The sequence below is a fragment of the Pundamilia nyererei genome, unplaced genomic scaffold, assembly GCF_000239375.1.
Source record: "Pundamilia nyererei isolate P.nyererei 1_Seehausen unplaced genomic scaffold, PunNye1.0 scaffold00009, whole genome shotgun sequence".
NCBI classification, from domain to species: domain Eukaryota; kingdom Metazoa; phylum Chordata; class Actinopteri; order Cichliformes; family Cichlidae; genus Pundamilia; species Pundamilia nyererei.
This window is the reverse complement of record NW_005187410.1, coordinates 6476169-6488064: the sequence shown is the minus strand read 5'-3', so window position 1 is coordinate 6488064 and position 11896 is coordinate 6476169. Positions and strand designations below refer to the sequence as shown.

The following is an 11896-nucleotide window of genomic DNA, read 5'->3' as shown; positions in this document are numbered from 1 at the left end:
TCGGCCACATTTACAGCCTGCTGCATTTTGACTGTCAGCCTGTTTTCTGTGAGGAGATGAGGCAACAGACAAATAGTATGACTGTGTTTGAGAAGATAGTCATAGAAAAAGTAATTTTACAAACAGCAAAAACATAAATAAGAAAACTAACACTTTGAAACTACAAGTGAGCCTTAATAACAGCAGGTAAAATCAACAATGTAAAAAGGAAAGTGAAATAAACCCTGAATAACTGAGTGTGTGTGTTCACTATGACAGAGCCTGGGGCTGAAATGCTACAAAACATAATGTTCAGTCAAACATTCTGAAGACAGTTTTGTTTTCTGAAAGCCGCACTCACAATTCAGCTAAAAAAAATACATAAAACAAAATATTTTTTGCTCGCTGGTGATAAATGTGCAATCTCATTGTTGAGTGTTGAGATGTGGGAACCTAAAATTTTGACTTATGACAATGCAAAGAGTAAATCCACTAAACAACATGATTTTGCTTTGTAGATGTATTCCATCTAGATTTCCTGTGGGGAAATGTAACGTTTGATTTAATGTTGTTCAGTAAACAAAAGAAGGGTTCCCAAAGGATTACATTAAGACTCTCAATATCAGTATGTTTTGGATGTTTTTATGCCATTATCTTTTAATATATTACTATGGGCTAAATGGTTTAATGAATATATCTACAAGTAAACAGCTAATTACTCAAACTGACCAAAATCCATTTATTTACTTTGTTATTCCTTCTGTAATATTTGAAGTGTAGTTTAACAAAGAAGTGTTAGAATTTATGATAGAAACACCTGTTACAATGAAGGTAATATCATATTTTACATAGTTTGTACTACACAAACACACAGACACAGCTTACCTATAGAAGTCACTGTCACAGTGGTAGTTTGTGCCTGGTTGTGAGTCTTGCTGTTAGGTTTGCGCTCAGACACAGCACACTGGTACACTCCTGAATCAGACAGTGTGACCTCATCAAGCGCTAAGGTGAAGTTGTCAGTAGATGGACGCATCACCTTCACTTTGCGACTAACGAACTCCTCTGCTATCTCTGTAACACCCTCCTGACTTATGCTGATGATCTCAGTGAACGGGGCCGTTGGTGTTGGTTTGTGTTGCCAGGTGACAGAGAGCTGACCTTGAACCCCATCCACTTTACAGGAGAGATGCAGCCCGCCCCCTTCGGCCACATTTACAGCCTGCTGCATTTTGACTGTCAGCCTGTTTTCTGTGAGGAGATGAGGCAACAGACAAATAGTATGACTGTGTTTGAGAAGTTAATTATAAAATAATTCAATTTCACTAACAGTAAAAACAAATAAGAAAAATCACCTTGTGTAATCCTTAATAACTACAGATAAAATTAACAATGAAAAAGGGGAAAGAGTTAAACCTGGAATGTGTTCACTTTGACACACCTGTGGCTGAGACGCTGACCCTCTGTGGGCTGGAGTCTTTGGGTTCTCCCTCAATAAAAGTATCATCTTGGCCTCTCTCTTGAGGCCAGACTGTACAGATATACTCTCCCTGGTCCTCAGTTCTCACAGGCTTTAAGATGAGACGGTAATTTCTGTTCCCGGTTCGGGCGGCTCTGAGCTCTCCATTTTTCTGTCGAACACTGTACTCCGGTGCCACAGTGAGAACGCCTGTGGGACCAATGCGGGCCAGCTCCACACTTCCCTTGAGCCATGCTACAGAGAAGAATCTTTTCTCCACGTCCTGTGTGTTTATATTACAGGACAGCATCAGCTCCTGCCCCTCCTGCAGCGCTGCCGGCTGTGCTGAGATTTCCACTGCCAGAGACGGAGATGATGGCTCTACCACCTCTACTCAAGATAAAAAATGAAAACAGTGAGACATCCACACATTAAATCATGAAGGCAGTTGTCTAACATTAATGTGCTGATCAATACATGTAATTTAATATAGCATGGCTAAGCAAAATCAATGAAATGCTTCCAACCTGTGGCTTTAACTGTCAGGGTCATTTCTTCTGCATTCTTCTGTATGATGATGTACCAGGAGCCATCAGGATCTTGGATCCACTCCTGAGCCTGGCAGTAGATCCTACCTTGGTCTGATGGCTCAACCTCAGCCATCTTTAGGCTGTACGAGGCCTCTCCCCATTTATCTAAGCGTATGAGACCTGCTTGGTAACGCCTTTCAAACCCCTGGCCTGGGCTCAGTGTAAAATCTCTATTCAGAGAAATGATAGGCTGAGCGTCCTCCTGTCCGTCTTTATGGAGATACCAGGCAACAGACAGATGGGTGTGCTGGCTGGTGCTGCTAGAGGCCAGGCATGTTAAAGTCAGAGCTTCACCCTCGTTTAAGCTCAGTGGTGTGGAAGCAGATGATGAGACACTCAGGGAGTCTTCAATCACTATGAAACCACATCAGAGAAATCAAAAGTCATGAATGCTCTGACATCATCTGTACCATACCTACATGAAGACACATTCAAGCGTTATGACTGAAAATCAGGATGGCGATTGATTACCTTTAACGACTGTCTTAGCAGAATACTCTCCATCATAAGCACCTTCTAAGTTGACTGCAGTACATTCATATTCCCCTTCATCAGTTTTCTGCAGGCTTTTTATCTCGAAGCGGACTGAGTTTGGTGAGAGACGTTTCAAAGTAATTTCATTTTTTTTCACACGGGTTAGGTGAGAAGAATATCCAAAAGTATCTTCACGTGAACTGATGATTTGGATCTCAAAGTCTGGGTTTGAAGGCTTCGTCATACGGAATTCAAAATGTTTGTCAGTGTTTTCACTTCTGAAGCCACTCACACTGCAGGTGATGTAGAGGGGAGCGCCTAACACACGATACAGAGGCCCAGCTTGTGCTTCAGTTTTCACTCTGGCCTCTCCTGAGTAAAGCAGAGACAAAACGCAAATGAAGTCATCTGAATCCTGCAACTTTGAAGTGTCACTCATGTATTTACAAGTATTAAAGTATCTAACATATATGTTGCAGGCATGTTACAAATTAATGATAGAATGAATACACAATATTTTCAGAAAGATTTATATATTTTTTTATTTGTTAAGTTATTTTCTGCAAAAATATGTTTTTTATGACATTTCGGATAAAAAAAAGAAAAAATGTTTGCAAGTTTTGAAAAAAGATATATTCACCCTCCAGGTGATGGCCACAATCAGCCACATGACTGTGTTTTTTGTTAGTTCCTTTTTAAGGAAACTGTGGGTTCCTGTCACAAACTGTCTGAGGTAGTCTTACAAGTCTAGACGAAGATTACGAGGATAGGAGTGCTATTCAGACCGTGATAGAAATCGAATTAAATCAAATAATGTGTACAATCGTCTTCTTTTCATCCAAGTAAAAACTGCTTGTTTTCTTGAGTCACTTTATTTTCCTTCATGTAGGAAATATTTTTTCCCCAGAGAAAGCAAACATTTTGTCAAGATCTGCAGCCTGCAGATGATGTGAAACTGAATGAGGGCCCCAATGCAGGAGACACTGACAGGCAGGAACAAGTTAATATAAAGTGAGCTTTCTATTAACACTGATTGTAAAGGTATAAAATAAGAGAAACCAAAATTGAACAAATTAAACTGGGAAATACGAGGAAACATGGAATCTAAACGACAGGAGGGCAGCTGAGGGAACACTCAGACTACAGGGGGATAATATATAATAATATAGCCTATACACAAGGGGAATATTGAACACTTTAAATTCCACACTTTAAAAACAAAACACTGGGTCAAAATCCAGACCCATGAAACATTTATTGCTACCTATTTCATGATGCAAATGATGCATGAAAATAATTCGGAGCTAATTTGCTTTCGCAAACAACACAGACAATATTTTAGCTTTACCAAAGACGATGAGCTTAACATGCAAATGTACTGATGGTAATTCTATATTTTTATTCTATTCAAAATGGACATACAGTGTGTTCTTACCAACAGCTTACTTTAACACAGTTAATATTCTGACATCTCCAGTGAATCCTCGAGGTCACTGACTAGAATCCACTCCAGCTAAAGGAAGCCAGTGTACCACTTACCACAATGCAAAAGCTGACCCAGGCAGAGAATCAAACTGGACCTCCAAACCGAGAGCAGGAAACAACTCATCATGAACCTTCAGCTTCAGTCTCAGCACTTTACGTCCTCGGCATAGCCTCTGTCATCAAGTTCTTAGTCTGTGTGAAAATCTGCCTGTGTCTTTTCACACTTGTTAAAGTGGTTTATGTTTCCTGTCGGTGACCTAGAGCAAGAGGAAGTCTGAGATATTTCCTGCATACTGCACATTATTCATGACTTTTGTGTATGTGTGCAGGTGGATTGGTGGAGATCAGTAACATCGCTCGTTTTTTTTCCATCCTCGATCGAAACATTGGATGGTTACACGCGTGGTTAGACAACCTTAAGCCGAGCGGGCTCATAAGTGGGTCACCAACCCGTTCATTCTGTTCATTTCTATGTAGCGTTTTCAGAGGGAGAAACGTTTCGTCACTCACCCAAGCGACTTCTTCAGTCTCAACTTTTGCATAATGACTGAAACTTGGTGCTAGTTTCAGTCATTGTGCAGAGCTATACTGTTTACAAGGTTGGGGGGAAACCTGCAGTCAGCTGCGACTGAGATGAGACTTCCAGATGAACGGAATGAACTTTTTGGGAAAACATATGTAACTTTTCGATTATTCATCGACTTCCTTTAAAATATATTTTCATAGCATGGTCATATTGTTGCATAGGCGACTTGTGAGATAACGTGGTTGCGGTCAAGTTGCGTTGCGTAGAAACGATCCTGAGTTTGACCCAGTTTTTGCAAACAGTGATAATTTGAATGCGTCTGTTGGAACATTCCTGTAGATTAATGACGCAATATTGCCATCTGGTGGAGACCAGAAAGACGTATAGTTCTACACAGTCAAATCAGCGTTTCAACATTTAGACTGTTTAAACATGGTGGAAAACGTTTGATATAATAGAGACAAGCTAAGAAAGAGAAGGGGTAAACATTTTATCAAGTTCATACAAACAAGAAAATTTAATGATGTATGCAGAAGAAATACAGAAATACACATTTAAGAAGCCCATAAGTGATATTTCAATCCAGAATGACTATTGTGAATTCAAAAACAGTGGGGGGAAATGATGCCATGATGTGGCTTATTAACAACTAATAACGTATTTTGTTATAATCTACACTCATCCATCACTTTGTTAGGTACATTACTGTGCACAAGTTTTAAACACCCCTCATTTCTTTAACAACATCCCAAAGTGGCCAATATTAAGCTGATGGTTGTTGTGGTATATACTGGAAAATGACAGATAGGTGCAGCAAGGTATTCATGTGCAAAGATAAATGGTAATATGGTATTCAAGGTCATAAGTTCTGCCTTTTTCTCCATTCTGTATCAAGATGATCCCACACTGCTTTAGTAATGTACAGGTCTGGGCTTTGGGGAGGCCAGTCCATGACTTTTACTGCATTGACAGTGAGCTTTTTGTTCATAATTCCATCAATTTTAACAATTTTAGATTCCCAACACCTCTGGCTGAAATTCAGCCCCAAAAACTCCACAATGTTTTACAGATGTGTGTAATGACACATGTATAACACTTACTGTTTTACAGCTTTTAACCAAAAATTTCAAATTTGGAGTCATCACTCTATATGACATGTTGCAACTGATTTTCAGTTCAGTTCTTGTGTAATTTGAAATATCTCAGCCTTTTCTCCCTGTTTCCTTCCCTTAAGAATGGCTTCTTGACATCCACCCTTCAAAGATACCATTTCTGATGGTGTTTCAATGAACAGTAGATGACCAGGTTGAAGGGCCAGATGCATTTTTCAGGTTTTGTGGCAGCTCCTCCAGGTCCTCACCCCTGGACTTTTTTCTTGTTAAGATGCGATCTTCAAATAAGGTTCATTTGTGTCGCAAGTTTTAGTCTTGTCCAGTTTTCCCTAAAAGTTTTAAAGACATACTACACAATATGGTGAGATATGGTATATGGTATATGGTATATGATATCTCTTTTAGAATCACTTTGTTGGTGCAAAAACAAAATTTTATGCCTGTTAAAAGATGTTGTCTTCAACTAAAGCAAATGGGGACAAATAAAGCATTGTTGTGTAGACACAACACTGATTGAAGTTCCTTTTTTTAATGCTTCAGTGATTCATTGAAGTCAAGTGGCTCAACAAACTTGTCAGAAATGCTCTGAAAATGGTCAGATACAAAGACTGGGCTAAAAATGAGTGGAAAAACATCAACATGTCGGAAAAAAAAGGAGAAAAAAACTTTTAAAGAGCTGAAGAAGGACTATATAACTATTGCTTAAAAATACTTGAACAAACAAACAAACTATGAACAAACCAAACAAATCAGAATGAGAAAAAATATGATCTGAGTAACTTTGAACATGGTTATAGTGTTTCGGAAACTGCTAATCTGTTGGGATTTTGTCACAAAATCATCTCTAGCATTTACAAAGAATGGTCAGAAAACGAGAAGAGATCCAGTGAGACATCAACCGCGCATTTTTTGTATGTGAAAATGTATTTTTTGATGGCAGGGGTCAGAGGAGAATGTCAGACCTGCTTTGAACTGACAGGAACAATTCGTTACAACCAAAGTAGGCATAAGAGCAACTTGAACGCATAACATATCAAACGTGTCAAGGTTCCACTTCTGTCAGTGAAGAACAGGAAACTGAGTCTAGAGTTTACAAAGACTGAAGATGGGGAAAAAATGCTGTCTGGTCTGATGAGTCTGCTGGTAGCTAGAATCTGGCATAAACAACATGAAAATATGGGTTTATCCTACCTTGTATCAACGGTTTACACTGCTGGAGGTGCGATGATGCAGGAGAGATTTTCTTGGGACAGTTTGGCCCCTTTACTACCAAATAAACATAATTTAAATGTTGTAGCCTACCTGAGTATTGCTGCTGAACATGTCCATACCTTCATGACCACAATGTGACCATCTTGTGATAGCTGCTTCTAACAGGATAGCGCCATCATGTCAGTATGGACCAAAATTTCTGATGAATGTTTCCAGCACCTTGTTGAATCTACAGGAAGAATCAAGGCAGTTATGAAGGCAGAGAGGAGGGCCAACCCAGAATGAGCAAAATGCATCTAATAGAGTTGCCAGTGAGTTTATCTTACTACTTTGCATTCGAATGACTGCACAATACCAATACATAAAATGTATATTGGAGGGCAGAGTGCTGCCTTTTTATTGTCAATACTAATTAAGGACAAAAACATAAAACAATGTGGGGTTTTTTGTTTTGTTTTTCTGCTTTTTGCTGTGTTTACTGAGACACTTTTACCGTCTCAGGCTTCTAAATCTGGTAAAATGTCACAATCTAAGGCTCCTCTTCTGATGAATCACAAACTTACGCAACCACGGAGTTCTTTAGACTAGCATACGTCAAAATGGTCGTGAATGAATGCCTCTAGGGGTTTGAGGGACTTTCTCACGTATGGGAAGCACGTCATCTTTCATGTTTCCCAGCATGATACAACCTGCTGGTTTAGATATGAAAAGGTAGCCTTCTAGTTAAACTTGGACTTATGGCGCCAGTGTGATGGCGTGATGCAAGAAAACTCAAGATGAGGAGTTCACAGGAGCGTTCCGCTTATGTTTGAGATGAAATACTTTTATCCCACCTAGGTTAAGCTGCTGAGCAGACTTCTTTCTCTTTTTTCTTTTTTCTTTTTTTTGCAGTCATCTTTTTCATAGAAGAGACCTGCCGTCATTGTCTGTGATAAAAAAAACAACAAAGATAGGCAAAAAAAACTGTCTAGCTTAGAGAGAAATTTACTCAGCTGAAGACGAAGGGGAAGTGTTATGCATACGCATGTCCCTTACAGAACAGGAATAGGAAGTATGAAGAAGACAGGAAAAAACACAAATCCACTTCTCAAAGCAAAAGAACTGCTGCAAGTGTAAACCACACATGTTTGTTCACTTTCTATTTAGGCTGCGTGTGCAGGTGTTTCTGAAGGTGGCTGCATGCTGCTCTTCTGCAGAAAGGGAGTTTTGAAGCTCTGCTGGTTTGAAAGATGAGTGACACACTGGAGAGGACTACAGACTGTCCTTTGCCGCTTCTCACTGAGGAGTCCAACGTGAACGAGGAGAAAGGGAATGTAACAGGACCAAGTGAGTTACGTTGGGAAGATGGAGGTCTGCCCATGGAGCTCCAGAAAGGGATGGAAACCCTACGAGTGAACAGAGAATTGACTGATGTGACACTGCGCGTTCAGGGTCATGACTTCGCTTGCCATAGAGCGATTCTGGCGGCTGCAAGTCACTACTTCAGGTAAATCATCATCTGGTCTTAACTGTGTCGTGATCTCGGGCCTACTTGTTTTACTCACAAATTATGGCCGGTCTCTACAGGGCAATGTTTTGCAGCGGTCTCAAGGAGAGTCATGAGGAACGTGTGGAAATGAAAGGTTTGGACAGCGGGACGATGCACTGTCTCTTGGAGTATACCTACACCAGCCGAGCTCTCCTCACACACTCGAATGTCCAGAGAATACTCGAGGCTGCCAGTCAGTTTCAGGTAAAGCAGCTTAACTGATCTTTGTTGCTCAATCAGGGTTTTTGTTTTGCAAAATCATTGTCTGGTGCCAGGTCATTGACATTTTTAACACCAATGTAAAGATGTAGTGAAATCAAACAGCGGAGGCAAAAAAGTTCTACAAATCGAGGTGTGAATTTAGACTTTAAAGACCAAGTGAACCATTTTTTACAAAGACATTTGAGCTTAACATGTTTTTCACATAAAGGCAGCACAGCTTGAATTTAAGTCCATAAAATAAATCAACCATAAAGTTTATAATTAATCTGACTGAAAGTTGTTTTAGTCGAGTTTAACTTGAAAAAGGCTTTTGGCAGCAAACGATCTCTTTCAATGAATTTTTAAACCATCAACACCATCGGTTCATGCAAACTTTTTTATATCTCTTACATTTTAACCACCTGCATGTAAAGTCCGTTGGAACAAATAGGCCATCAAAGGAATGAAGACGCCTCGTGCTGAGTTAGCAGCAGAAAGCAAACCATTTATTTCTAATCGGGATGATGGATTTGGTGTTGTGATGTGGAACTGTAATTACATTTTTGAAACTGCTATCAGCTTCTTACTTCAGTTTTTTCCTTGTGTAAAGGGAACAAACACATGATTGAATGAGAAATTGGTTTTGCTAAGAGGGAAGTGAAAGTTGGTCAGTTGTTTACACTCAGGATCATTTTTCCATAAGGGCTTAAATTAACTACACAGCTGTGCCACACTGCAGAGGAGGCAGGTGTTTGTGTTTGTGTGCTTCTATTTTTGCAAAAACGCTTTGGGTGTTAAATTTTGATGATAATTTCTTCAGGCACTCTTGCTGGATTGTCAGCGTAACTAAGAAGCAAGGTTAAGATCACGTTAAGAGTTAGGGTTAAGATTATCGTATGAGGCTAAATTTTATTTTATTTTATATCCTTAAAAAAACTAATCAGGTATCTTATTTTATACTGGCTTTGTGAAAGAGCTTTGTGAATGCTTTTGCTGCAAGTGATAGATAAAAATATCCACAGCGATTCTGTTGAATTTCAAACGCAGGTTTTCAAAAGCTTATATAAATTCAGGCTATGGCAATTAGATAAGCAAAGTGGGCACTGGGGAAAACTGTGGGCCTCTTTAGTCCAAAATTCTATTACTGTCCACTGTTGGATTGTTTTCTTGCTGCAAATAAGAAAACAGTTGTTTGGTCTGACGCTGACAGACGTCTGAGGACTCACTGCATACAAATGTTTGACTGTGTTATACTTTAGAAGGCATTTTTTTGCAGAAAAAGTCCCCCATTGCTTACAAAGGAAGTGCACTGGGACAGAATTGATTTACAGCCAGTTTACCAACAAGAAAATTCTAAGCCCTTAAAATCCAACTATAGCTGTAATTGCCAATTTGGAGCAGCTTAATCAGTTACAAATAGCTTTAACCGATGCCTTTGTTCTTTTTGTCTCTTTAGTTCCTTCGTGTGGTAGATGCATGCTCTAGCTTTCTCAGCAAGTCTATGCAGCTAGACACCTGTATTGGCATCTTAAATCTGGCTGACAGACATGCCCTGTCAGCCCTGCGCGCCAGAGCTCAGGACTATATTACTACTCAATTCTCTCAAGTGGTCCAGCAGCAGGACTTCCTGGAGCTGCCAGTGGAATCTCTGGAGACTATCCTGCAGAGGGATGACCTGGATGTGAAATGTGAGGAGTGTGTTTTTGAAGCACTCATGCACTGGGTGAGAGCCCGGCAGGATGAACGCTATCCCTCACTGGCCAGGTTGCTTACGCACGTACGGTTGCCGCTGCTGGAGCCGGCATACTTTGTTGAGAAAGTGGAGTCAGATGAGCTGATACGACGGTGCAGCGAAGCTTTTCCTTTGTTGCAAGAGGCCCGAATTTATCATCTCTCTGGCAGGGAGGTCAGTATAAACCGCTGGGCATATTGTGTTTTATTGTTGTTAATCACTGTTTGTCTCATGTCCAAGTTTCATATATGTTTGGCCTTTTTAACAGGTGGTCTCAGAACGAACCAAACCACGTGTGCAGCACTTTCTGTCAGAAGTATTCTTGATCATTGGAGGCTGCACCAAAGACGAACGCTTCATTTCCACTGTCACATGTTTGGACCCCCTCAGACGCAGCCGCCTGGAGGTCGCCAGGATGCCAATGACAGAGTTAGAGGACGAGTCCCAAAATAGAAAATGGGTGGAATTTGCTTGTATCACTTTCCATAATGAAGTATACATATCTGGTGAGTGAACATATTCTTTTTTTCATAGAAAGGCTTCACTTGTGAAATTGTGACGATTGCTCCTTGTTGTTATTACCCGTGAAGTGTGCACTTCACTGGTATTCAAATGTAATGAGAATTTAGGAATTTATAGTATGAACAAAACAAAACAACAGGAAGTCGTGACATTATTTCTGCTCTAACAGTTGCTGTGGTTTTAGGTGTTTCCCAACGCAGGAACTGACAGTTCTAGTTAAGTGGAACACGCAGACTGTAAATGCTATGACTAGCACGCAGGATTTCTCCATCTTTAAACAGCATGATAACTTATGCAGAGTTATTACTAAAGACTTGGTGATATGTCAGTATTTTTGGAATGAATGCAATATTTGTACAGATAATCACAGTTTTCTCTAATGGTCTCGTTGCTGTAGGAGGTAAGGAGACACAGCATGATGTCTGGAAATACAATGGTGCCCTGGACAAGTGGATCCAAATCGAGCCCCTGTCGACTGGGCGCTGGAGACACAAGATGGCAGTTCATTGTGGGAAAGTGTACGCACTGGGAGGGTTTGATGGAGTTCAGAGGCTTTCTAGTGTTGAGGCCTATGATCCCTTTCATAATCGCTGGATGCAGGTAAACACAATATATGTACTGTATATATGTGAAGGGTATAGTTTGTAGTTCCTAATAAAAAGTAAGCAAAAAGGAATTACCAACAACTTCAACCTGCGCAGCATTTTAATGCATTTTAAAAGCATTTTAATTCATGTTTTCAAATCTGTTTTATTTGGACAGTCTTGTTATTATCATGTACTCTGGGTGTTGCTCCCAGTTTTCTGCACCACCATCTTCGATGAGCGATTTCTCATCTAATATATTCTTCTTTAACCTTGTGCAGTATATACAACTCCAGTTCCCCTCAAACGTTGGGAAGGTGTGGAAAACATACATAAAAACAGAATTTGATGTTTTGCATCTCTCATAATAACACGTTTTATTCACAACAGAACACATAAAACATATTGCATGTTTAAACTTATGACATGTAAGATCTTGAGATAAAAATAAAATTATTTGGAATTTCACAAAAGCAACATATTTGATGAAAG

General features: G+C 39.9%; 2 protein-coding genes across 2 annotated transcripts in view; one reads left to right on the top strand and one right to left on the bottom strand.

Annotated features, from left to right (window-relative positions):
- Positions 1-4231, bottom strand: part of LOC102208837 (immunoglobulin superfamily member 2-like) — a 13569-nt gene extending 9338 nt beyond the window's left edge. Inside the window, exons 1-6 of the mRNA XM_013908310.1 lie at positions 4042-4231; positions 2500-2874; positions 1966-2382; positions 1421-1828; positions 865-1230; positions 6-46 (exon numbers count right to left, since the gene is read on the bottom strand). Of these exons, the coding sequence (XP_013763764.1) occupies positions 6-46; positions 865-1230; positions 1421-1828; positions 1966-2382; positions 2500-2874; positions 4042-4114 (1680 nt within the window). The 5' untranslated portion in view covers positions 4115-4231. The remainder of the gene's footprint in view (positions 1-5; positions 47-864; positions 1231-1420; positions 1829-1965; positions 2383-2499; positions 2875-4041) is intronic.
- Positions 4232-7548: 3317 nt separating this feature from the next.
- Positions 7549-11896, top strand: part of klhl6 (kelch-like family member 6) — a 7835-nt gene continuing 3487 nt past the window's right edge. Inside the window, exons 1-5 of the mRNA XM_005723593.1 lie at positions 7549-8323; positions 8404-8569; positions 10023-10472; positions 10567-10804; positions 11218-11420. Of these exons, the coding sequence (XP_005723650.1) occupies positions 8067-8323; positions 8404-8569; positions 10023-10472; positions 10567-10804; positions 11218-11420 (1314 nt within the window). The 5' untranslated portion in view covers positions 7549-8066. The remainder of the gene's footprint in view (positions 8324-8403; positions 8570-10022; positions 10473-10566; positions 10805-11217; positions 11421-11896) is intronic.